This window comes from Lepidochelys kempii, chromosome 2 (assembly GCF_965140265.1).
Source record: "Lepidochelys kempii isolate rLepKem1 chromosome 2, rLepKem1.hap2, whole genome shotgun sequence".
In the NCBI taxonomy this organism is placed as follows: Eukaryota; Metazoa; Chordata; order Testudines; family Cheloniidae; genus Lepidochelys; species Lepidochelys kempii.
Window position 1 is genome coordinate 81,646,855 of NC_133257.1, and position 24,084 is coordinate 81,670,938.

Consider the following 24,084-nt stretch of genomic DNA (forward strand, 5'->3'; position numbering starts at 1 on the left):
ACAAACAGAAACATTTAGGTTTGTTTGTGTAGGAAGACGTTGTCACAGGGGTGGGAATAAAATAATGCAAAGGATCTGAAGTGATCGTCTGGTCTTTAAACAAAAAGAAAAGGAGTACTTGTGGCACCTTAGAGACTAACCAATTTATTTAAGCATAAACTTTCGTGAGCTACAGCTCACTTCATCGGATGCATACAGTGGAAAATACAGTACGGAGATTTTATACACACAGACCATGAAAAAATGGGTGTTTATCACTTCAAAAGGTTTTCTCTCTATTTGAGCAAAAGCTTTCGTGAGCTACAGCTCACTTCATCGGATGAATAAAGTGGAAAATGCAGTGAGGATGTTTTATACACACAGACCATAAAAAAATGGGTGTTTATCACTTCAAAAGGTTTTTCATGGTCAGTGTGTATAAAACTTCCTCACTGCATTTTCCACTTTATGCATCCGATGAAGTGAGCTGTAGCTCACAAAAGCTTATGCTCAAATAAATTGGTTAGTCTCTAAGGTGCCACAAGTACTCCTTTTCTTTTTGCGAATACAGACTAACACGGCTGCTACTTTGAAAACTGGTCTTTAAACACCACTCATGGGGATCAGCTGAAATAGATTACCATTTTTCTCGAAGTGTAAGGAGTTTTGCAATGCCTAACAATGGTCACTCCACCCAGTGGGGGTGGTTTGATTTTCAACACTGCAGGTGTTGAAGTTGGGATTCATGTTCTGAAGCTGTTCAGCATCTGCAGCAGGGAGGTACCACCTTGCGAACACAGGGAGTCTGACACCCGCATGCTGTATCCCAGGCAGAAGTCTGTATTCAGAAGAGCTATAGAGCTGACAGTGAGTGGCCATTTACCAAAGCACCCAGCTGCTAACAACAAGATGGCGTTTCCCAGTGAAAAGATTACATAACTTACAGGGCTGTAGGATATAGATATTCAGGCCTGTCTGTAAAGGCCTATACTCTAAGAATTTAGGTGTATTCTTATCACTTGGCTAGATAAAAGAAAGAATCAAAATCACTGTCTGCTGGCCTAAGAGCTTTCTCTTACTGTGACAGTCTGAGGCCCTGTTCTTAGGCTAAGGCCTTTGGTTAAGCAGCAGAGGCAGCCATAAACTGGGAAGCGAACAGTCACATCCTCACATTCCAACCTAGTCACATTGAAATAAGGTGCTATTGGGCTGTTAGGAATACAATCCTGTTCTGATAATGCCTATCGCCTCCAGAGAAAGGGAAGTGCCTAGAAGATGTAAAAGGAAACTTAGTTTGATAGCATCCTGTCTGGCAAGAACTCACTTATCAATAGCTGGGATGTGAAATGCATCCGATGAAGTGAGCTGTAGCTCACGAAAGCTTATGCTCAAATAAATTTGTTAGTCTCTAAGGTGCCACAAGTACTCCTCCTCATTTCTGTGTTTGTTCTATCACTGTAGTCCCCATTTCCCTATTGTTTGTCTGCATAATCTCTGCTGGTTCTGTGATTGTTCCTGTCAGCTGTATAATTAATTTTGCTGGGTGTAAACTAAATAAGGTGGTGGGATATAATTGGTTAAATAATCATGTTACAATATGTTAGGATTGGTTAGTTAAACTTCAGTAAAATGATTCGCAAAAAGAAAAGGAGTACTTGTGGCACCTTAGAGACTAACAAATTTATTTGAGCATAAGCTTTTGTGAGCTACAGCTCACTTCATCGGATGCATTCAGTGAAGTGAGCTGTAGCTCACGAAAGCTTATGCTCAAATAAATTTGTTAGTCTCGAAGATGCCACAAGTACTCCTTTTCTTTGTGCGAATACAGACTAACACGGCTGCTACTCTGAAACCAGTAAAATGATTGGTTAAGGTACAGCTAAACAGAACTCAAGTTTTACTATATAGTCTGCAGTCAATCAGGAAGTGTGTGTATGGGGGGGGAAATGGGAACGGGGAAATTGGAATCATGTTTTGCTAAGGGGGGAAATGGGAACAGGGAATGGAGGCAGGGAAATTGGAATCATGTTTAGCTAAGGGCAGGAATGGGAACAGGGACACAGGTAAGGCTCTGTGGTGTCCGAGCTGGGAAGTGGGACACTAAGGAAGGAAACTGGAATCATACTTGCTGAAAGTTCACCCCAATAAACATTGAATTGTTTGCACCTTTGGACTTTGGGTATTGTTGCTCTCTGTTCATGCAAGAAGGACCAGGGAAGTAAGTGGGTGAAGGAATAAGCTCCCTAACACTGTAAACCTTGTTTATACAAACTTGTTCACACTGGGTGAAATCCACTTGGCTCAGATACAAAGCCTGAGTAACTTGGCTTTCTCTGTGTGAAGGGTAATATAAGATGAAATCCAACCCCAAAGTCAGGACATGAGATCACAGAGCACCTCCTTTGGTGAAAGCAGCAACTCCCCTCCCATAGCCCCTACTCCAGCTTCTGGAGTGGACCTGCATAGTCTGGTGAGGCCACTGGATCTACAGAAATGTGGATCTTGTGACCTAGCCCCTCATCACCATCTCCTTGCTAGCTTCTTCCCACAGCCTCCCTCTGCAACTCCAGTGCAGGGTTTCAGGAGACCAAAGGCTCTGTACAGGAAAACACTTCCAAAGTCTAAAAATATTAACATCTGCATCTCTAGGTTTTATCTGTACTGGAACTGTGTGTTTAAAATCCCTTGGCAACCGGGCGTGTGTCTTTGGCTCTCAGCACTCACGTTTTGAATATGTGGGTACCCAAGCACTGGGAATTTACAACTAATAAATAGTTTTAAAGTGCTGGATTGAATACAATGGGCTGCATTTGATACAGCACATGAGCACAATTAAGCATTTCACCATACACTGGGGGAGGCTTGTCACACTCTAAGTACATTACCCACATATCCTCATAATAGAAAGTAAATTTGCACATAGAATTAGGACTTTGGACTTTGCTGTAATCCACGGAATTGAATATTTTAATCAGCATGTAATGGCTAACTTGGCAGTTTAATAATTAGTGCTTTGCAGCGAGAGAGAGACAGAGCTCTGCTATACCATCAAGTATTGCTCATTTACCTTCCTCCATAAAGTACTGCTCATTTAGACAGGACACAGGAGGTTTACGTTGGACATTCGGAAAAACTTCCCAGCTGTCAGGGTGGCTAAGCACTGGAATAAATTGCCTAGGGAGGTTGTGGAATCTCCACCATTGGAGATTTTTAAGAGCAAGTTAGACAAACACTTGTCAGGGTTGGCCTAGATAATAATTAATCCGGCCATGAGTGCAGGGGACTGGACTAGATGACCTCTCAAGGTCCTTTCCAGTCTGATGTTTCTGTGGTTCTCATGAGCTTTCACTAACTGTCCAACAAGTGAAAAATATCACCATTATGGACAGATGACAAAGCTTTTCACAGAGAGAGAGAGAGAAAAAAAGGCAAAATTCCACTTCTTTGGCAAAATAGTGAGTTTGCCTCAGGCAGAAATTTGTTAATTTCTTAGTGATAAGAGGCTTAGGAACATTCAGAGCATGGGGTTGCGTCCCTGCCCATCCTGGCTAATAGCTGTTGATGGACGTATTCTCCATGAACTTATCTAATTCTTTTTTTAACCCAGTTATACTTTTGGCCTTCACAACATCCCCTGGCAACAAGTTCCATAGGTTGACTGTGTGTTGTGTGAGGAAGTACTTCCTTTTGTTTGTACTCTGGGAAAATAAGAGCTCTGTTGGTAAACTCCATTCATGGGATTAACAGTGGACTGGGAAAGCCCATGTTCCATTTTTGGGAGTCACACATGAACACACAAGTCAAATTCAACCAGTCTTGTATACCTTAGTTGCATCAAAAATTAAGTCAGAGTGAGAAAAATACCCTACAGCCTCTCCACGGATTTGTGCTTGCCATGAAGGGCTCTCTTATATTTACAGGCAGATAAAAGAATGATGACTGTGACGGGATTGAAGAGGCTTCAGAAGTTAAGAGAATTCACTGCAGTTGCAGTTGTACACAGTAGTTTTTCATATAATGTAAATCAGAGGATACATCTAAAGAATGTATTCTCATCACACTGTGCTGGCAGTTAGACACATATGGCTTCATTTCAAAGGTGCTTAGCACCCACAGCTCCCTCCCAGTGAATAATATCAGGCACTTACACAGAGTGTAAGATTCATCAGAGGATCTCGAAGCTCTTTTAAAACATTACTTAAGCCTCACAACACCTTATGAGGTAGGTATCATAGAATCATAGAATATCAGGGTTGGAAGGGACCTCAGGAGGTCATCTAGTCCAACCCCCTGCTCAAAGCAGGACCAATCCCCAATTAAATCATCCCAGCCAGGGCTTTGTCAAGCCTGACCTTAAAAACTTCTAAGGAAGGAGATTCTACCACTAGGTAATTAGTATTTTAAGAATTATGGAGGGAGTATTGTTACAAAGTGGGAATTTTCTGTAATATTTTTATGAAGCCTATGTTTGCCTCAGTTTCCCTGTCCTTTGCATTGCTACCCAGTGGGGGAAAGAGGGTTAAGTTTGCTCCTGGAGGGAATGCAGTGCATGAGGTGTGGGTGTCACCTAGCTGTCTGGGCCGCAGAGAACAGGGTCATTTAAGAACTGGTAGAATGCAACTCAGATTAACAGAGGGTACAGAGAGACAACAATCAACACCCAACAGTGGGAAGCTCAGGCAAGTGGGGATGTGAACTCAGCATAGCCCAGGCTGGAGACAAAGGACTGAGAAGTGAAAGGCAAGGGATAAAGTGTTGGCTTTTGAGAGAGGCTGGCAGCTTTCACCTGGTTCAGACAAAGAGGTCAGAGGGAAACAGATCCTAATATGGAGTCATAACAGCTTTCATTGCACTGGATTGGCCAGGATGAGCTACAGCTTAACCTTTCACTCTCTTAACCTTTTCGCTCCAAGGACTTTCAGATTCTGTATGCCAGATGACCAATACATGCTTACCTGGTTAGGAAAAGGCTGCCCGGTGTCACTGCAAATACTCAGTGGGAGTACTGCACTCTAAAGGGGTACAGTACAAGCCTCAAAGGGGAGTCGGGCTTGGCTGGATTCTCTGCAGGGAGCCACGGAGACAGACAGGGATCGCTGATGCCCAAAGGCCCAGTCTTGGAGGCCAAGGGCCTGTCCCTGTGGAAATGTGTGCACCCTTGGGGCCCAGCACACTAATGGGATCACTCCCAAGGGACTGGTTACAGGCTGGGACACAAACCAGATCCTGTGAATCCATGAGAAGTGTATCTAGTAGTTAGAGCACATGTCTGGGAGTCGGAGTTCTGGTTTGTATTCCTGTGTGACACTGGGCAAGCCATTAGAAGACACAGAGGGGTTCAATGATTTACTCAAAGTCATATGGCAAGTCAGTGGCAAAAATAGAATTAAAGCTCAGGAGTCCTAATTCCCACTAACCAATTACCAGAGCAAACCAAGTTTGTACCATTTTCTAATCCCAGGATAGCAGCGCATAAATCTCTTTATATCAAAATAACAATACATCCACCCACCCCTGCAAGTATGTAAAAAGACAAGTGAATCAAACCACTCAAGAATTTTCCAATGTACATTTTTAACATTAGTAATAACAAGTTTAACCCAATAATGCAAACTTACTTGCACTGCCCGTTGTTTTTATCACATTCTGGGTTTGCCACATTAACTATTCCTCTGCTTGAGCAGTTGCACGCTTCACAGCCAACAAGAGGGTGGTAGTTGAAAAATTGTCTTTCACATGCTTCACACTTGGGCTTCACCGTTTGAGGAGGGCAAATACATTGACCAGTTATGTCATCACAAAGACGTCGGCCGCAGTTGCATGCTGGGTTGGGGGAAATGTTTTACAGATTAATCATATTCAGTTTAAAGAAATGACTCTCATTCCATTCAAGTCAAAACATATGGGGCCTCATTCTCTTCTCCCTTTCACTAGCTTTACACTGGTATCATTTAACTGACTTCAACAGATACAGCAGCATAAGTGAGAAGAGAAGCAAACTCCTGGAAATTAGCCAGGTAACAACAACTAAGGTTTCAAGGGGTAGCCTGAGACCTTGAGCCTTTTCCACAAAATTGTTCCTCAAATTCAACACAAATATTATTATTTAGTACTTCCCAGCATGATTTGCTACACATTGGGCAAACCACTGTTTTGGTGAGAATGTCACCCCTTTATCAGTGTATTTAGTGTATAATAGAATATCCAGGAAAGGCAGATAGTCAATGTTACTTCATGTAACCAATAAATCTGTCAGTGCTACCAGGTTAATGCTACACCCTGCTTATTCATGAAAGGGTTTGTAGCCATGAGTTGGGAAACAACAGCTGGTAATAAATTAGAAAATATTATTTACTAGGGAGTATAGAGTAAAACATTCAACTCTGGAGGAGTGGCATTTGGGTTCTGTCCAGTAAGGCAATGAGCACACTGGCCCTGATCCAGCAAAGCACTTCAGCGCATGTTTCACTTGAAGCATGTGTGTTTAAAGTGAACGGGACTACTCGTGTTCAAGTGAAGTGCATGATTAAGTGCTGTGCTGGATCAAAGTTACGTTAATCAGCACCTTGTAGGATTGAGCCCCATATGCAGAAAATGAAGCTGCAGCACATATTAAATAAGGTCACAAAATACTTCCACTTACAACAGAATGTACTTACATTTGCAGAACGGAAATCCATAGTACCCAGTTTGGCATCGGCTACACCGACGGCCAATGACGTTAGGTTTGCAACCACATTGTCCCCCTAGAGGGTTACAAGCCGAACTAGTGGCACCTGCTTTATGGCAACCGCAGGGCAATGCTCCATCGTTGTAAAACGCCACTAATGACCTTACAGAATCCTTACAGAATGCTGAAGATGTTACTGGGCTAGTGGAAGAAAAATAGAAATCATGTAAGAACTGGTCTTAGGAAGTTATAATGACTACATTCTGCACTAGCTTAACAAATTAGGAGACTTATTTCTACTATAGTTCATTTGCATAATAGCAATAGCAATGTACACACATGGACATATGTAAACCAATTCACTAGTACTGAACTGATTTGACATCCATTTTAGTAAATAATTTTTTCAAAGAAAGTATCTTCTGTTCAGAGATACCAAGAAGATAGGCACGTTAGCAAGATAGACAGCACGGCTTTTCCGTTTTTTTGAAATGGTACTCCACCTTTAAATTTGACTAACAGAGTGCAGTCGTGGAAAAATGTAGACCCACATTTTAATACCCTTTGTAAGTTTAATGGCCCAGCATAAGCCATGTAAAACATGCCCATATAGAACTGTGATAGGTATGGTATAAGTGTTTTAATATACAGTAAAATATTAATAATTTACAACTTTTTGTAAAACGTTCAGTGTCTTAGAAAGTGATGCTTACTCAGTATAAAAGCTGTTTCCTCCACACTGGTTGATAAAGTCAAACGACTTGTCCACAGTCCTTTTCTGAAGTAGGCTATGGCTGTAACTGTCTGCTGGAACAACTAAAACGTGTTCCTTAAAACAACAAGAAAACTAAACTGTATATTTCATAGAAAAACAGAAGAAACGAACCAAGGTGTTTATCTATAGCTAAATACATTTCCAGTCTCATCCCTGGATTATTCTACAAGATGCAAACTCCTGTGTAGAAGAAGTTGGTAGGATGGAAAAATTATTGGAACAACTGTTTTCATAAGCTGCGTGTTAAGCTATTTTCAATTATTTTGAATGATGATGGGTTTCTCCTCCCAAATTCATATGAAGACTGTATTCAAAATTCAGCTGTCTTGAAACAAGACAGTTCTTCAGATTTCTTACACAAATTTCTACATTTCTGAAGCGTGTCCCATGCTTTCTATGGATTGTAGGAGTATATGTCTGAACCTTCGGTATTACGGGCAGGAGAGCGAAGATGGCTAGGCACAATATTTGTGGAAGCTCAGTATTTCCCCATGAGCATTTTCCTGGGTCAGACCCCAGGTTAATAGATGCCTACTGTATTGTGGAGAAAAATAAACTACCAGTCATATTAAAAGTTAGAAGCAGAACTTGATGATTAAAGTCATGTGCCACAGACAAGCTGTTGTTATTACAGTATTGCAGGAGTATCCCAAAGTCCCAGTTCGGAATGGGGTTTCTTTGTGCTAGGTGCTGTACAAAGACAGGGTGAAATCCTGGCCCCATTAAAGTCAACGGGAGTTTTGCTATTGACTTAATGCAGGCAGGATTTTTCCCTCAGTACAGTACAGTCCCAGCTCCAAACAATTTACAGTCTAAGACAAGCTGCAACAAGTGGATTTAACACCAGAGTCAGGAGAGTGAGGATTATACTGACTTGCTCTGGCCCTGATCCTGCAACTGGTAGCTTGTGGGCAGAGGCTGCTGTGCCATGCTGAACCTCACTGATTTCAGTGGGACCATTCACATGCTTAAAAAGTCAGCTACATGCTTAAGCTCCTCCCTATCAGGGCCTAAATGACTGTTTCAAGAGAAGAGGAAGATTAACATCAAAGAGAGACAGATTCAGAGCTTGCTGAAAACTCTGAAATTTGATTAAATTTGTCATCAACATCTTTGATTAAAAAGGGTATAAAATGTTGTGAATGTTTTCACCCCACTTTTTTATCAGATTTGTAGTTGGTCAACATTTGGACCAAAAGACAAGACAAGACAAGACAAAAGTGCTCCCTATGTTACAATTAACTCTTTAAAAAATACAAAATAAATTAAGAAAAACTATTGCATTCACAGTCATCCATTTCCAAGTAAATAGTGAACATGAAAAGCTCTACTATTCAAGAGGTAAAAAAAAAATACTTTCAAATCCTGAGGTGTAACAAACTTACCACAACCAGTGTTTTTGCATTAGGAATCTTCACAGTAACAGAAACCTCAGGCCCAGGGATATCCAGTTCAATTTGGTTTTCTGCAATCACCTGGTCTCGACAGCCAAAAGCATGAGGGCAGAATGAAGCACTGAAGGAACCTAAATGAAATTTTAAAATCTAGTTTGCTAAAATGCTGAGAAAGAAAAAAGACCTGAATTAATATAAAGCACGGCTCACCTGACCATAGGCGTCCCCCATCCACAAGCACCTGCACAGGAAATGTTGGGTGCGCTGACTGCTGGAAATGTACAACAAATACATATCTGCCCAAACTTGGCACTTTCCCACTCAGAGTAAGCTGGTTCTGCAGAAACAAGGACAGCTAAGCTTATGCATTTGTTTTATTCATTCATTTTTACTATGGGCCTGCTCCTACCTGCAATGGGAGTTGAGGGAGCTCAGCATCTCTCAAGAGGGAAAAGCATCTTGCAGGATCTGTCCCTATGTTTGCATACTCATATCTACATAATAAAACAGTAAAGCATGTATCTGTCTATGCCAACAGACCTAGACAATTGTGATGTCAGAGGTAACTCAACCAATCACACCCTTACTCTACCGCTAATTTGCATGCAACAATGTCATTGGTTGTAATAAGTCAGAGAGATGCGGGAGACTGCAGAGATGATGGATTACTTTGCCCAGCTGCCACAGTTCTTCACAGGTTGTTTTGCCACCCCTACAACTCAACACAAATTCCCCCACGCACTCCAGATACCCAAACAAATTAACACAAAATCCTCAAGCACAACCCCCACGCAAATCAACACAACCACCCACAGAACACAACCAACATACACAATAACCCCAAACACACATACCCCCTCACTGCAACACACATCCCTCATTTGTCACACACACAAACCAGCACAAATCCCCCAGCACAACACACACAATCGCCCACCCTCACTCATACTTACTATAAAACTATATACCTGAGCGGCAAAGCCGCAAGTCATCACAAGTCTATTTACATTATAAAATATGTTAATTAATGCGCACAACCCAGCAAAACGGTTTTTCATTCGTTTGGTTCTGAGTCCTTTGTTTTTGTTTATGAATATTATCTATCGGACTTCCTCACCCTGCAACAGCTTGGCCCTAAAACACCATTTAGCTTTAACTCTCATGTTGTTCTCAGTCTATTTAACATTACTGACAACTTACTTTGTGCCTTAGAAATAATACAGTCAAATGTGAACTACCTGTAATGAGGTCAAGATTACTCCATTAACCCGGTTAACAGAAGGGAAAGGGACACTCAGTGGATTGTACGGTACATTTCTCTGCACTTCTGAAATTTTCCCATCCTTGAGTGCATCCAAAAGCAAGGCCACTGGTGGAGTTTCATACACTGAGGGAATGCATGATGCACTAAAAATAGAATTATAGTAATTATTTGTGCAGTAGGGAAGAATTTCTTATGTAAAATAATGAAGTTTTAGGCCTAGTGGTGCAGAACAGGTATGAAATAAAAATTAGTCAGAGTGGTAAAAGTTAATGCAGGGGTGGCCAACCTGAGCCGGAAAAGGAGACAGAATTTACATTGCCAAAGAACCACAATAATATGTCAGCAGCCCCCCATCAGCTCCCCCTCCCCACACCCAGTGCCTTCCGCCCACCGCAGCCCTGCCGATCAGCGCCTCCCCATCCCACCCTGCACCTCATGATCAGCTGTTTCGTGCTATGCAGGAGGCTCTGGGGGGAGGGTGAGGAGTGAGGGCATGGTAGGCTTAGGGGAGGGGGCGGGAAGGGGTGGAGTGGGGGCAAGGCCTGTGACGGAGCCAGGGGTTGAGCAGTGAGCACCCCCTGGCACATTGAAAAGTTGGTGCCCATAGCTCCAGCCCTGGAGTCGGTGTCGATACAAGGAGCCACATATTAACTTCTGAAGAGCTGCATGTGGCTCTGGAGCCACAGGTTGGCCATCCCTGAATAATGCATTAGAATGAATACACTTAAAAACACATTAATAACTAATGTCACTGTTTTGCATTCTATATAGTTAATATCAATTAAGCAAAATGAAGATGTATGGATTTAAATCACTGAATGGAAGTGTAACTAAATTTACTCAAAACTTCTGTATCGTAAACAGCTTACCTGTTAAATGTTTGTTAAACAAGATGCAAAAATACAACCAATGGTTCCGAACACATACCTAAATTTTAGTGGGTCAGGTTAGTTACAAATTAAAGAATGTAAACTACTAGCAAATATCCTGATCCTAAAAATACTTGCATACATGCTCAACTTTAAACATGTGAGTAATTCCACTGAAATCAGTGGGATTGCTCACATACTTAAAAGTTACCCACATGTGCAAGTATTTGCAAGAGTAGAGCCTAAGTAGGTATATGGACAACATCTCTCCCTAAAAGGGACTCTATAGACAACCCAAAATGTTTAACCATCCATTTCTAGGTGCATTTACTTCTGACCATCTGGATTGAAAGAAATCTTTTTTAAGGCTTCAAGTGAAATTCTAATTGGTAATTTCATTCTAGTCACTCATGGATATTTATTCACTTCTTATAAGTATGAGGCAATCATCAGTCTCTGCTCAAGAGAGGCACAGAACTGGAACAGCAGATTTGTTTCCAGTCCAGAACTGAGGTGCATTTGCCAGGCCTGTGTGGGAAATCTCATAAGGCATCTGCTCATCAAATAACTAAACTGAGCCAATGCCGTTAATCTTCCAATTTCATGAACATTAAACCCATTTATAAAATTAAATATGAAGCCAGCTAATAATATATTTAACAACAGAACAAAACTGTAACATAAATTATTTATGCTGGAACTAAAGCAAATATGAAAACATAAAAACAATGTCTTTCCACAAAACCAAAAATAAAGGTATATATTCTTCATAGTTGTTTAATTTTATTTTTTCAACCAACCTGAAACCAACCTTTTATTCAGATTCAAGGGTTTCAAAATTATATTGCTGTGAAGTCCAGGATTTCCTATATTCAGTTCTCAGGAACTAGTCCCAGCAATAAGACTGATTTTTTTAGGATAAGCAGGGGCTGAAAATGAAACGCTGTACACCATGTGGAAGCCAAGAAAGATGACGTATTGGACCTTAAAAGCTCTTCATTCTGATTACCATCCTGATTTTTCTCCCATCCACTTCAATTCAAATATTATTTTAGCAGATACTATCTTGAGAATTATTAGATTTAGTCAACAATTCTTTCTACCTTTTGAAGACTTGTAAATTACAGTTACACTCACTTTAATCCCCCTTTTACATTTGTCAACATAGTAGAAAAAGACCTGTGTGTAAAGAAGTCTTGAAATGGCATACATCATTAATATCTAAGTTCATGGGAAGCAGATGCTAAAATCCTAGCAGAAATGAAGTGGTGAAGAAAAGTTCAGAATGAAACTCATATCAGAATAATGGTCATTTAAGAACATTCCATGATTTGCCCAGGTAGAAACAATGTATTTCTACATCTTGGATGTCCAGGATACTGCACTTTTTATAATCACATTTCTCCCATGGCACAGCAGCCTCTGCCCACAAGCTACCAGTTGCAGGATCAGGGCCAGAGCAAGTCAGTATAATCCTCACTCTCCTGACTCTGGTGTTAAATCCACTTGTTTAGGTTTAGCATACAGTAGTTTAGCATACAGTAGTTCAGACAGGCTAGGAATCTGCTACTGAGGGTATTAACTAAATCCTAGACTGTCTAGATTAACACAAACTTTTTATCAATTATTACCCTGTAATATGTTGGCCTACAATCATCTCTGAGTCACAGAACAAAGTTTCAGTCATAAAGACATTGAAATACCACTCAATGCATATGTCTGCCTTTTCAACGACTCTTTCATAAAAAAGGAAGGAAGCATGCAAATTACCTTTGATTAAGAAAGCTCCCAAAAGTGGCTATGCAGTGTACTTTAGGATCCACATATTCTAGAGAAAATTCTTCAGCTGATACAATGCAAATTTTGTGCTGCAAAACACACACAATTACAATGTACAATGCCCAGTTAACACTGTGATCTTTTTAGTCAGCTGCAAATAAAGGTGCCAGACCCAAAGAGGAAAGATGATCCAGTAGTTAGGGCACTAGCTATAACACGAGGAGACCCAGGTTCAAGCCTCTGCCCTGTCACAGAACTTCCCCACCTCACAGCAGTGTTGTGAAGATAAATGCATTTTTTTAAAATAGCGAAGTGCTTTGGTATTTACATAGTCCCCATTACCGTAGTATCTAAGAGGAGCAGATCTTCAGCTATGTCCAGAAAGCACACCGCACAAGTTTGGAAGGAAAGGCCATAACTCCCCCATTTGCTGTCCTATGACTTTTTGTACACAGGGTGAAATCCTGGCCCCAGTGAAAAGGGAGAAGCAGCTGCTAAAATGAAGTCAATAGCAAAACTCATTATCAGTGGGTCCAGGACTTCACCCACTGTGTTCAGAGTTAGTCTCCAGGCATATGGTAGAGCAACCTGACTTAATTTCTCCCATAAGAAAAGTGATAAAAATGAAAGTGAAAAAAAATTTTATTTGTGCATGAACTACTTAAAAAGGAAGCAAAAAAATGCCAAATGAGCAGCAAAGAAGCCAGCCTACTGTAGAAATATTGGGACAGCCAGCCTGTATTTTAGCACTTGTGAATGGGAAATACGGACTCTGGAGGGTAGAGAGCTAAAAATTTCTTTCCATATGCAGAGTCAATTGAAGATGCCTGTCCTCAGAGTAAGGAATCATTGGAATCCAGACAGTGGTGGAATGGGGCTAGGCTCAACTGCAGTGAATAACACCTTTAGGAGGGGTAATAAAGGGAACTGTTGACAGTTACTCACTGTCTGGATTTGGACAGCTCATTTGACTCACTGTGAAACAAAAGGAAACAGGCTGCAAGAAGCCCTTGGGTTTTTATTTATTGAACTCTGACTGCAAGAAGCCTGTTTGCCTTTGCTATTTGGACCAGCCCTCTGTGCTCCAAAATTGTGTGTTGCTTCTCGAATCTCAATCCTTGGTATATCTGACCTGCCTGAATCTTTAACTCGTAAGCTGCTGGGGCATTAACTGCATGGTACTGGCAGTCAGGAGTGTCCTCCTCACCCCCACACATAAGCACGAATACGTTTTTGTCTTCACTTTGAGCACTGGGAAACCACATTTTCTGCAGCTAAAGAAAGTATTCAGAAACATAGGGCAAGTAGCATAGTTTTTTTTGCATAGAATTAAAAATAAAATAGATAAAAAGCCTCTGATCTAAGTCAGCCCAACAGGTGGTGGTGGTATTCCACATCTTTAGGATATGAATCTTGTCGACACTACTGAGAGCTAACAGAGATTTCAGACAGTATTTGCTAACACTGAACAATGCCTTGCAACAAGAGGATATAAAGCAACTGGCATCCTATGTTGTATATAACAATCTTAGGCTAGATTCTATTATCATTCCTTGGACATATCCATGGAGCTGCTCTGGATTTACACTGGATTTTCAAGAGAACAGAATCTGGCCCTGTATCTCTAAAATGAGAAACACAGGAAACAACTTAGAAGAAAAGTCAGCCTAGGAAAGAAAAATTATTCATGTGACCAAAAGATGGCAGCAAAGGTTTTCTAATAAAAATTTTTTAAAAGCCTCTTGTGTTTCAAAAATGAAAGCCTGCACAACCTGAAACTCTGAGGGAGAGCTGGGAAATTCCCATGAAGAATTTCAGGAGTAAAAAAATTAAAAGGTAAGGAGAAAAAAATAAGCTCATTGATAAAGTATGAAAGCTCCTAGATGATACTTCCTTTAACTGTACATATAGGAGACATTTAGGGAAATAAAATAAAGCAGAAGTATGTTGGTGATGCCTTTGCCAAGAAAGGAGAATTTTTTTAACACTTTGGAATTGAGCTTGTATGAATCCTAGCAATCCTCAAACTGTATCCTAATCACCATCCTCAAACACTTAAAACACACCATTTAAAAAATCATCACAAAGCATATAAAAAAAGGAGAAAAGAGTCTCTCTTTATTTCCTGGGAAAAGTATTACAAGAAGAAACTTACCAGAAGAAAATTTATCACTGATGCCTTAAGATGTAACTTTGCATCAGCTAAAAGGTCATAGACTGCAATGCGATTCATATTATCAACGACCACACTGCGACAAAGGAAGCTGCAGCAGAAAGTAGAATTAAAAATTAGCCTCCTGCCAGTGCCATATTTTGTATTGCACATGCTAGTGCCAACATGTTTATTTTTTCTCCTGGATAATGGACAATGAATACCCTCAGTCACTGATGAAAATGCAGCATCTCAACAGATAGACCAAATAAAGGGGAGGAGCAAGAGAAGTCATGTGTAAAGCAGTGCTTCCACTTTGGCATATTCTATCCATAGCCCCAAGCCCAGATTTTAGTTCAAGTCTCCACTTGAATCATCACTGTATGCAGGCTTTGAAATGGGCAGCAAACATTAGTCATTTTTGGCAGCTTTAGTGCTCTGTAACATGCTAGATAAGCAAGGCCTTTCATTTTATGCTGTTTTTTTTTACTGAATAATTCTCTGGGTTTTACAAAAGCTATTATTTGTTTTTTAATGAATTTCGCCATAATTTTGGACAACTGATCTACATGAAAATACTCTTTATGGTAAGAAAATCCAATACATTACATTAGATAGATATGGTTACGTTAATAATCAGCTAGTCTAAATGTAAATACAAGGGTGTCTGTTAAAGCAAGGCAATGTAGTGGAAGATACAAACACACACATACATGCAGGCGTATGTATACATTAGTGCTTGAGTCCTAAAAAAAGAAGTACCAGAACTCCCAGGACCTGGCTTCCGGCTCCAGAAGGAGAGATGGTGGCTTGGTGACCTGAACAGCTCAGGTAACTGCTCTGACTTCCCACCTTCCGAAGCAGGCCCAGAAGTGGATGAGACAGAGGCAGCAGCCTGAGGAGATGACACCTTCTCCTTCTTCACCTCTTTGGCTTTCAGGATTGCTGTGGGCCTGCTCCGGAAGGAGAGATGGTGGCTCGGTTACCTAAATCACCAGGTTACTCAGCCACCATCTCTCCTCCTGAAGCGGGCAGCTAGGTCTGGGGGTTCACCTGGGGTCTGCTCAGGTTACCAACCCACCATCTCTGATTCCAGAGTAGGGAGCCAGAGTCCCGCTGAGGTCCATCCAGGTTACCAAGCTGCCATCTCTCCTACTGGAGTGGGAAGCCAGGGAAGAAGTACTCTTACTTTTCTCCATTTGTTGCTTTTTTTCTGTCCTCCTGTACCCCAATATTAACCCTGACATGTACTCAGAAAACCATGACGTCAGTTTTTTTGCACCAATTTTCACCTTTTTTTTAATTTTTGTAATAAACACTGATAAATTCCCAGGAAATTTTAAACAGAATAAAAACCGAAAATGAAGGGCCTTGCAGGTAACAATGTACTTAGTAAACACTCTTTCAGGAGCCAACATTCTTCAGTAGTTAAGAAAGCTGCTGCATTCTACTGCCACACACAGCCTGCAGCATAGAACAGCCACGAACATGCGCACAAAGGCTAGCTGATCCTTGATTTTAAGGGGGCGTTTTGTACAGTAAGGTGCTACTCAACAGGAGCAAGTGTGGTGGAATTGGACCCGTCCTGATTAACATCAATAGGGCTAGGCTTTGGTGAGTACCTGCTCACACACAGAGTCCTACTGAAAGCTTTAAGATCAGCCTTGTGTAGGGCTGATGTGGAGCTGTGCCACCACAGGAGGAGCGCAGGGTTCCTGCCTTGCTGAGGGACGGGAAGAAATGTAATACACCACTTTTCGGAGTGTAGCATATTCCTCCTCCTGTATGCTCACACAGCTCTGCTGGCCAGTAGTTTGGAGCGGGGTGGAGCCAAAGTTTGTAGGGGGAGGGGACATTATCAGGTACACAGTTCCTCCCACACTCCTGTACTTGGAGCTACAATCTATGAGGGTCCTACTCCTATGCAGAAGGCTTCTCAGGGGAGCCCAGGGGGTAGAGAAGGAGCAGGAAGCCTTTGCATAGGACTACGGCACCATCAAGCCCCTATGGCCTGTAACTAGGTATGGTACCATTTATTAAGACGAGCATTAAGGGTTACATCTATGAGTACGTCTACACAGCAGCTGAAAGGGTGCTTCCCAGCTATATAGACAGACATTCACTAGCTCTCCTCGAGCTAGCTCTGAGGACCCAGAGAACTAGAACCTGAGTCTGCAGGGCTCTGGGCGACCAACACTTACACACCACCACCTGGCAGCCTTGTACCAATAGACAACAAAATGCTACCTCATCACTCTTAATTCAAAAGGCAGCCATTCCTTTACAGTCTGTTGGCTGTACATATTGGCCTAGAATCTGTATTGGCTGTATTAACTTTTCCTGATAAGTTCTACAGGGGCAGTGCAGCCTTCATTTCACATGGAGAGATGATGCATATATGGAGGATGTGTGGCTCATGGGACTCTGTGCTTAATAATTCATAAAGATTTATAACTAAATTTCAAGATGCAACATTTTATGTGAAGATACAGTGCCCAGTTAGCTGAAGTAATAATAATATTAAATGCACACATGCCACGGTATGGAGCATGGTTTAAAAACCTAGATAAAGAGAAGGAATATAAACTGCACAATTCAAATGTACAGATCAGATAATAACTTAAAAACCCTAGAAAATAAAACAAACTATACACCACAATTTACATGTATTACAAAGAAATCTTTGATTAAAAAGTATAAAATTCCATTCCACCTGATAATTTAACCATTCTATAATTATTTCTGAAATCCCTACCTGTATTTACAGCTGTATATGTTCACTCTGGCCTTCAGGACAGGCCCAGGACTGTTCACTATCACTTCAGCAGTGTATAATTGATCATCTTCATTAGCATATTCAAGAACTACCACATAGCGACCGACTTGCGGAATGTTGAGTCTCAGTTGTAAATCAACCTATTGGAGATTCAACAAGAAAATAAGCTTAGCATCATTGGGGAAAAAAATCACTCAATTTATATATTACTTTTCACAACATTAAGCTGCTTTTCAGAAATAAAACTGTGGTATACAGAGATTACTATGCCTGCCACCAAAATGCAGCCATCTCTGGAAACACCTGCCCTTATATTAGTGCCAGGAATATTATATGACAGTTTTGGACAAAAGAATCTTACTCTATCCAGTAGACATAACAGGAGAAAGAATTTTTATAGGTAGAATGTACTTTTCGAAATTTTGCCAGGACATGGGGCTATCATCATTCCTCTCCACATGGAATTTTTAATGCCAGGTCAATACTGTTTTTATGTCTCAACTGAAAGGCAAAGCCTCCAGTTCTCCTTACAAAATGCTGGGCTGAGAAGAAGGTTGTTATCTAATAAATAACCAACAGCACTTTCTGAAGCATGAAGTTTTCCTTGGAGTCCTAAGCAAACTACTTGAAAAATTTTAAAATTTCTATTTATTGAGATACTGGCATGAAAAGTGTTATACAGCTACACCTTTTATTGTTGCTGAATTCAGTATAATTCTTCTGAACGTTAGCATTTTCATCAGTATTCCCTTAGGCCCTGATCCTGTGAACACTTAAGTATGTATATGAATCTGTTTATGTGATTAGTCATTTTGATTTCAATGGGAGAACTCACATGGCTAACGCTAGGAACGTGTATAAGTGTTAGAAAGATCAGGGTTTTTGGTGTTTGACTGTTCCTGCTTCAATACAGATTTTCAAGAATGAGCTGTGCCAGGGGATATTAACAGGAGACAAAAGGAGTCATTATCTTTATGTGTTGTTCCCACGTACATAATTAGATCATAGAGGTTAGTGTTATATTTTTTCAATAATGTACTACTACAAAACTTTATATGATAAAGCATGAGACCCTATTTTAATGGATATACTCTGGCATAATTGTTCTGCTTCTTTGATTTTTTTTAAAAAATGCAACCATTAATAAAACAAATGTACACAGATGTACATATATATATCTAAGAAATCACAAAATGCTAAATTTTACATTACTTTTGTGTGTTATTGTTACTGCTCAATGATACAATTTGTTTCTAAAACAGACAGTTTGACAGTACATGAATTAGCTGAGGGATTTCAGTGAAGGATTCTTTACAAAACCTTTTGACCTTTGATAGACTAAAGCATTCACTTACATCACAGTTGTATATTTATTGCAGCCATGTGTGATATTAGTCGATGAACCAGATTCTGATCTTCAGGCATGTCCACACTGGCCTGCAGTTTGGACTAATGGGGCATGAGTAGGTAGTGTGCACAAAAGTGCAGTGCTGTAATTCCCCCATATGGATGCTGCGGGTGCAAACTTAAAGGTCCCTAGCTCGCACTAATGTAGTCCCTTTAGTCCAAACTGCAGGCCCATATAGACATGCCCTAAATTACACTTCTATAAATCCCAAGTAACTTCATGGAGGCTAATGGACTCGCTATGAATTTGCAGAGAAATTGATCCCAACAAATTTACAATTAGCTAATTTACAATTGGCAATACAAACATGACTATAATTAGTATCTGTTAGTATGTATACAGGAATCTGACCTCTCTTCCACTGATGTGGGACATCACTGGATGCTCTGGGGTTGGCTGTCGGACAGCTATTTTTCTGTACTCTCCACCAAGCAAGAAATGTGTCGCCTCTGAACCGAGGACACAGGAAAATCTGGCTAGTGGTAAATGCTGATAAAGCAAGCAGCTTTAAAACAAAGCAAAACACGGTGATATCATAATTACCAATTACAACACTGAAGGAAAATCATTAAAGTAGTCCAGGGTAATCAGCTTATTATAAAGTGTATATACTAACTTATCTGTCGTAGCACGTCCTGAATAGGTGCAAGGCTCTGTAACTTGTAATTGTAAGATGGGCGCTTCATAGTAATCACTAGGTAACAGCACCATGTAATCCTAAAAACAAAGAATGTGATTCATACAAGAGCACACAGAAAATTATAAAATGTACATCTCTAAAACGTATGCATAGGTCTTCCAGGGGGTACATCAACTCATCAAGATATTTGCCTAGTTTTATAATAGTCTACATAAAACAAACTAACAAAGTCAGTACAAATTAAAATTTCATATGACTTGTTTATACTGCTCTATATACTGTGCACTAAAATGTAAGTACAATGTGTACATTCCAACTGATTTAATTTATAATTATATGGTAAAAATGAGAAAGTAAACAATTTTTAAGTAATAGTGTACTGTGACACTTTTGTATTTTTATATCTGATTTTGTAAGCAAGTAGTTTTTAAGTAAGGTGTCACCTGGGGGTACGCAAGACAAATCAGACTCCTAAAAGCAGAACAGTAGTCTGGAAAGGGATGAGAGCCACTGAGCTAAGAGACCAGGTTTCTCAGCTCACGGCTGCAGCTGACTCTCAAATTTCTGTGCAGTCAAACCACTAGAGGAGGACAGAATGCCACATGGTTCAAGCATGGGTTACATAAACACTTTATGTACACAATTGCTTCTGCACACTATTCACCTGTGTATGCAAGATGTTGAACTGACATGCACAAAAACATTTGTGCTTGACTAACATATGCAAATAGGGTTCTCCTATGCGCACCAAACTGATTATGCATACAAATTCAGTGAATTAAGTGAAGTCAAACAGGCATAAAAAGAAGGCACATTTTAAAACTCTGGCTCTACTGATCTATCAATTTTAATCTATATACTGATGTTTATTTGATTTTAAAATTTTATTTATTGAAGTTTTACTATAAAAATAAATAATATGATTTGTTAGGACAATCAGCAAGTCCCCTTTCAAAATTATGGACAGAACAGACAACAAAACCTAATAAATATTGCTATTATAGATAAGAAACAAGGTTTACTAGTACTCTAGACATTATGTAGTCTATTCCATATATTTTAGTACAGTCATGGGCTTGATGATGGAAGGTGTTCATTTCTGATTCATGCTAAAAAATATTTAAAAATACAAGTTGATTTTGGCATGATTTCACTGTGATTATATATAGTTGGGTGTTTCATAAGTGATCACTTGAAACATTTTGCCTGTGTTATACTTTGCACTAACTTCTGAATCTTTATGATGGATAGTTTGCCAATTTTGTAGGCAGTGGAAGGAGGTTGCAGCATTTAGAAAACAACTTATTAAAGGAGGAGTTCCTCATATTTTCTCTGAGAGAATTCCCTGTCATAGGATCTTCATCAATTATTAAGAGGTTGATCCATCAAACACATGAAAGCTTGGATTGCTCTCATGAGTGAAGTGACTCTTGTGGGCTTTTTCAGAATTGGGCTCTAACTCTGTGGAAAGAGTTTTAAATTATAACTGACACAGATTTTGGATAAGACATCTGGATAAGGCCAAAACGTGATGATTACAGCTTTGTATAAGCACCTGTGAATTTTTTTTAAAAGTACATCCATTAGAGAGGCACAGTCTAAATATATATAAAAGTCTGATACATACAAAACAAGGGCAGGTGAAATTCAAATAAGAGAAAAAGAAGTGAAATGCAGAATTGTAAAATTTCACAATTTTTATTCCAGAATGACACTGTGCTCTCCTGTACTATTAAGTTTCATGTCCTTTACAGGGATCTTCCTGGCACCTAACTCTGAGGTGGTCCTTTCATTCTCTCTCAAACTCTCCCAAATAAATTCTACTCTCAAAAACTTAAAATATTTTGTCTCAGTCATTTTCTTACCAGGAGGACTCCCTCTGCCATAATATTGACAATCCATGTTCCTGGAATAAGTGAGAATGGATCTGCAAAGCCGTTTCCTGGGACAGTGACAAAAGCCGGCTTCTTACTGGATGGGAAGACAATGTCTTTGCTCTGAGTAGCCCCTGACAGCAAAAAATAAATTAATAATAATATTAGATTATGTCAAATGACTCAATTTTCTCAAGGCATAAGACCAATGCTTTCATTCACTAAAATCAGACTGACAATAACTGATCAACACTGATCTTTCAGCATGCGTTAAGAATACACCACATAATGTACATATTTCAGAGTAACAGCCGTGTTAGTCTGTATTCGCAAAAAGAAAAGGAGTACTTGTGGCACCTTAGAGACTAACCAATTTATTTGAGCATGAGCTTTCGTGAGCTACAGCTCACTTCATCGGATGCATACCATGGAAACTGCAGCAGACTTTATATACACACAGAGAATATGAAACAATACAATAACACACACAAACTAACTATCCTGCTGGTAATAGCTCATCCAAAGTGACCACTCTCCCTACAATGTGCATGATAATCAAGGTGGGCCATTTCCAGCACAAATTCAGGTTTTCTCACCCCCCCACCCCCATACACACACAAACTCACTCTCCTGCTGAATTTGTGCTGGAAATGGCCCACCTTGATTATCATGCACATTGTAGGGACAGTGGTCACTTTGGATGAGCTATTACCAGCAGGATATTTAGTTTGTGTGTGTGTTTTTTGGAGGGGGGTGAGGGGGTGAGAGAACCTGGATTTGTGCAGGAAATGGCCCAACTTGATTATCATGCACATTGTGTAGAGAGTTGTCACTTTGGATGGGCTATTACCAGCAGGAGAGTGAATTTGTGTGTGGGGGGTGGAGGGTGAGAAAACCTGGATTTGTGCTGGAAATGGCCCAACTTGATGATCACTTTAGATAAGCTATTACCAGCAGGACAGTGGGGTGGGAGGAGGTATTGTTTCATATTCTCTGTGTGTATATAAAGTCTGCTGCAGTTTCCACGGTATGCATCCGATGAAGTGAGCTGTAGCTCACGAAAGCCCATGCTCAAATAAATTGGTTAGTCTCTAAGGTGCCACAAGTACTCCTTTTTCATAATGTACATAGTAAGCCATAGATCTATGTGATTATTGTCCTCTTCATTCTCACTAGGCTCAAGTGAAGTGATTTAGAAAAATAGGAAACACCTCTATTTCCCCCTGAACTTTTGCCACAGCTTGGGATAGTTCTGAAACATTTCCTTCCTTTTCCCTTATTTTTTGTTCCACCTGTCTCGCACTGCTTTAATAAAGACAACAAAGGGCCAACATTGTGGAATTTTCAGTTGACGCAAAGCAGCAGGTAATGGAAATTTTAGGAGACAGCCTGTTCTCATGTGATTTCCAGCCAAATTCTGCAGACTCAGGAGGTTCTGATAAGCATCTACAATTTTAGTTACTAACTGTAACATAAGAGGACTTCTGTTCCTTTGTACAGAGTTAAAATACAGAAATACCATAGCTGCAGTGTCCCTCACGGAAGAGAAGAAATGGGAGTCAATTGCAATGACTCTAGAGAGCATTCTTTATTGAAACCACTGATCACAGACAGGACCCTTTGTATTTCCTTTTGGCTCTCATCTCCCTGCCCAATTAACACAGCCTGTGCAGCTGTGTCGCCACACAGAGTCTCTAAGAGTACAGCAGCATGGCAGAAACAACCTTTGCAGCAGTGAGTATCAGAGCCTGGGTCTACAGATTCGGGCTCACACTACGGCGTTAAAATTAGCCTCTACCCCTCCCACACACAGAGGATCTGGAATCGTTATCTCCATAATGGTGTGAACCAAAACCAACCACTCCAAATTCTGTTGACATCTGTAACCAGATCCAACATTTGTGGTTCAGGACCCATCGTTAAATATTAGTCACTCCGTGAAGACAGAAGCCAAGCAGCTTTTGAATACAAATATTATTTGTAGCATCGAAAAGCAACTGAGTCCTGTTAAACTTGCTGAAAGCTTCACCTAACTGTCAGTATGAACCACCTATGTCAGTACTGAAAATATTAAATTTGGTAAACTAGACATCTAAAAAAATATTAATAATGAAATCAATAGGCATCATGCAAAAACAGGCAGCATTAGTCACAGCAAAGTACACTAGAAAAACACATAGCACTCGAAGTTGTTAAAAACAATACATTTAAAATGACATTATTAGTTGAACTTGGCTGAAAGTATGAAAATGCTTCTCTGATCTAACACTGAGTCATCTGCTCTCTTCTGCCGTTACGTTTTACCTACCTGTTTCAGACCGAGATTGGTAAGCAGTTATGCGGCCAGATACCATTTCAATTCCAGGGTTAATATATCTCAAGATAACATGAAATAAGTAGAGGTTTGATTTTTCCACATTCAGAGTTATCCTCACTTCATTCTGTAAAATGGAAGTTAATAAACACAAACAGCCATAAAGTGCCAAATAGATAAACAGTTAGAA

The 24,084-nt window shown here is 40.2% G+C and overlaps 1 protein-coding gene across 4 annotated transcripts in view; it reads right to left on the bottom strand.

Annotated features, from left to right (window-relative positions):
* The window catches only part of LAMA3 (laminin subunit alpha 3), a 190,227-nt gene that overhangs the window by 67,323 nt on the left and 98,820 nt on the right, over positions 1 to 24,084 (bottom strand). For all 4 annotated transcript variants that reach the window (XM_073331377.1, XM_073331378.1, XM_073331379.1 and 1 more), the window contains 13 exons: positions 23,889 to 24,021; positions 21,572 to 21,714; positions 19,683 to 19,783; positions 19,418 to 19,571; positions 17,638 to 17,798; positions 14,886 to 14,994; positions 12,722 to 12,819; positions 10,057 to 10,225; positions 9,029 to 9,155; positions 8,810 to 8,949; positions 7,363 to 7,478; positions 6,639 to 6,850; positions 5,598 to 5,802 (listed from right to left, as the gene is read on the bottom strand). In XM_073331377.1, the coding sequence (XP_073187478.1) occupies positions 5,598 to 5,802; positions 6,639 to 6,850; positions 7,363 to 7,478; positions 8,810 to 8,949; positions 9,029 to 9,155; positions 10,057 to 10,225; positions 12,722 to 12,819; positions 14,886 to 14,994; positions 17,638 to 17,798; positions 19,418 to 19,571; positions 19,683 to 19,783; positions 21,572 to 21,714; positions 23,889 to 24,021 (1,868 nt within the window). The remainder of the gene's footprint in view (positions 1 to 5,597; positions 5,803 to 6,638; positions 6,851 to 7,362; positions 7,479 to 8,809; positions 8,950 to 9,028; positions 9,156 to 10,056; positions 10,226 to 12,721; positions 12,820 to 14,885; positions 14,995 to 17,637; positions 17,799 to 19,417; positions 19,572 to 19,682; positions 19,784 to 21,571; positions 21,715 to 23,888; positions 24,022 to 24,084) is intronic.